We start from the raw sequence: 3,174 nt of genomic DNA, 5'->3' as shown, positions 1-3,174 counted from the left end.
ATATATCTATATATATTGATATATGTATGTATATGTATTATATATATATATATATATATAAATATCTATATATATATATATTGATTGGTAAATTGGTATGACGTTTTAGTTGCTTAGCAATTCAAATACGTTACTGCTTCTCACATATTTACAAATATCCGTTGTCTGTGTGGTTAAATGTTATCCCCTACATTGTCAAAAAAGAAAACTTTAACAGTAACATAGATCTACCGACCCTTTATAATAATGTAAATCGCTCTTCTCCCAAAGATTTATCTAGAGGAGTATAAAACTACTTACCGTCATGCAGGCGATTAATAAGTCAGAAACGATGAAGAGGAAGAATCCCTCTGAGCCAAGCCGTGAAGCCCCTTCCGGAGTCTTCCCTGGAATGAAGACTTTGTTGGCTCCAGGAACAAACGCCTTCAGAGCCAGAATCCAACGTCCGTTTGAAAAACTAAGTATGGAGACAGCGAGAGTCTACGGGTATAACGCTTCATACATCATGATTGCCACTTACTGCTTTTTGCTACTAGTGCTTTATTTCTTGTGCTGTGACATGTGCGCTTCAATCTGTGAGGACTGTGTACCATTGTTTGGTTCTCAACAGATTAATGTTGGCGTACATGATATAATGTCATCTTATGATATAGCGGTTTCTCGGAATCCTGAAATCTTTGAGGAACAACCCAGCAGCATTGATGCGTCTCGCTTTGCTCTCGCCATCCCTGGGATGGCACTGTTGGCGGGCTTGGCGCTTGCTGCTTTCTGTTGTTACCAGATTAAAGGAACCCGAGTTGACGACTCGAAAGAAATCGTTTCGCTAGAAGACAGCATGGAAACGGAAGGCAGTTACGACAGTGAGGATGATGCAGACTTGGACAATGATGACGACCTGGACTCCGAAATTGACGACGACGAAGACAGCCTGGAATTGGAAGATGAAGAAGATACCGACCTGGACAATGATGACGACTTGTACCCCGAAATGGACGACGAGGCTAGGCTGGTAGACAGCCTCGAATTAAAGGAAATTGACGACGCCGAAGATGACCTGAGCACCGAAACGGATGAAGAGATGAGCCGAGAAGAGGACTTGGATAATTGTGAAGTCGCCGTAACACAAATGGAACACCTCTGGAAAGATGCTCAGCAGGAGATCGAACTGCTCCGAAAGCAGCTACTGGAGAGAGATCTGCTGCTTGAAAAGAAAGAAAACGACGGCAAGGAAATGAAAAGTCATTTCGAAAAGGAAATAAATAAGAGAGACGAAAAAATCGTCAACCTCCTCCAACAAGATGAACAATTCAGAGGTGAAAAGTGCCTGTTGGAACAGGATTTAAGATTGGCTCGAGATCAGCTGGAAACGACGGAAAGGACAAAGAAAGAGCAGACGTCGAAAATAAACTCCCTGGAGAACCACCTGCAGGAAAAAGACCTCTTCCTCAAGAGGAGAAACGAGGAGGAGAGCGAGATGAGACGGCTCTTCCAGCAGGAGATGGCTGAAAAAGAGAGAGAGCTGGAGGCCACCTCACAGAAGGAAACAGAACTCAGCCTGAAATTAAAGGAAAGTGAAAATACTAATGAGTTACTTGACTTGGAGAACGAAGAGTTCTGTATGATGACTGAAGAGTTGAGGAACGTTTTAGCTGAGAAAGAGAAGGAAGTCCACCTTCTGAAAGAATCCCTCTCCTTTAAAACTAAAGAATTAGAGGAAGGTCAAGACCAGCATGAAATAATAAAGAGACGAGTGAAGGAAGTTGAGGTTGATAACTCGACTCTCAGAGAAAAGCTGAGGATCACTGAAGCGGAGAATGTTAACATTCAGCAGATATTAGGAGATGAGCTTCAAGCGATGAAGAACTGGGTGGCCGAACTAGGAAGAGAAAATGCAATGAGTAAAGAAGAGTTAGAAGGAAAGGAGCTCGAAATAATGTTACTGGAAGAATCTTTAGAACAGAAGGACACCATTCTGCAAGATACTCTTCATCACTGGAAAGACACTGAAAAGTTGTTGGAAGGAGCAAAGGAAAAAGAGAAGGAGATGGAGGCTTCTCTAACGACCTTAGAAGAAGAGCTCCAGAAGAGGAACCTTCAAATCGAAGAGTTCCTCACAAAAGAAGAACAGTCAAGGTGTGAACAACAAGAATTCGAGGATAAACTAGACCTAGCTCTCCATTATGCAATCGAGCTGCAGACGTTGCTAAAGGAAGCAGAAGAAAGGGAGAAGAAAATCAAAGAAGATTTAGAAGAACAGAGGAATAAAAACCATCTGTTAGCTAAAGAAAAGGAAGAAGAGACTGAAATAAGAAGGCAACAGCAGGAGAGACTGAGGCAAAAGGAAAAGGAAACAGAGAAGCAGCGTGAACGCCTGGAAGAACTCCAGGATAACTTGGAAAGCGCTCTGCGTCAAGAACAGAGCCTGGAACGCTTGCTGGAATCTAAACAAGAAGACCTCATCTGTTTGAAGAAGAAGGAGAGTAAAGCCCAGCTGGAAGTGCAGAGACTTCTCAAGGACTGCGATATGCTGAAAGAAGAGATTCAGCTACAGGAGCAAAATAGAATGAGAGAAGAAAAACGTCTCAGGGAGCAGCTAAGAACACAGGAGGAGGCTTTGAGGGAACATGACAAATACATGTTGATGATGTTTCTACATGGGACTGCTCAGAGGAATTTCCAGCTAGAACACATTGCGCTGGAACATGGAGATGATATGATTGAAGAAGGGAAGAGAGAGAAGTGCACAGAAGGAGCAATAGGAAGGAAAGACACGGAGAGCGAGGAAGACCCCTGTGAGAAGGCCCGTGAGACAGAAGAGAAACAACGTAAGGAGTACTGGAATGCCCAGCGGGAGAAAAACGAGGATTACGAGAAACAATGGGAGGGCCTCAAGCACATTGTGGAAGATGTTCTTCACGGAGATGAATAAAGATCTTCAGGATATTCATCGTTCACTGAGGAGGAAGGCATTGGCTGCTGAGTTCCCCCAACTCATCAGCAAAGGCACTGTCTCAAGGAACGAACAAACTCGCCTGGTGAGAGTCAAAGGAAGAATTTTCTGGAGGTAGGAGGACAAGCTCTCGGTATGAGAGCAAAAAGCTATTTGGAGGTAGGAGGACAAGCTCTCAGCTTGAGAGTCAACAGCAGTTTGGAGGCTGGAGGAAGAGCTCTCAG

At 43.6% G+C, this 3,174-nt stretch overlaps 1 protein-coding gene across 1 annotated transcript; it reads left to right on the top strand.

Annotated features, from left to right (window-relative positions):
* Window positions 1-463: 463 nt before the first annotated feature.
* Window positions 464-2,929, top strand: LOC135195919 (golgin subfamily A member 6-like protein 24). Its single transcript, XM_064222423.1, has one exon. The coding sequence runs from the start codon at window positions 464-466 to the stop codon at window positions 2,927-2,929; it is 2,466 nt and encodes an 821-aa protein (XP_064078493.1).
* The last annotated feature ends 245 nt before the right edge of the window (window positions 2,930-3,174 follow it).

This window comes from Macrobrachium nipponense, chromosome 17 (genome assembly GCF_015104395.2).
Source record: "Macrobrachium nipponense isolate FS-2020 chromosome 17, ASM1510439v2, whole genome shotgun sequence".
NCBI lineage: Eukaryota > Metazoa > Arthropoda > Malacostraca > Decapoda > Palaemonidae > Macrobrachium > Macrobrachium nipponense.
This window is presented reverse-complemented; position numbering and strand designations above follow the sequence as displayed.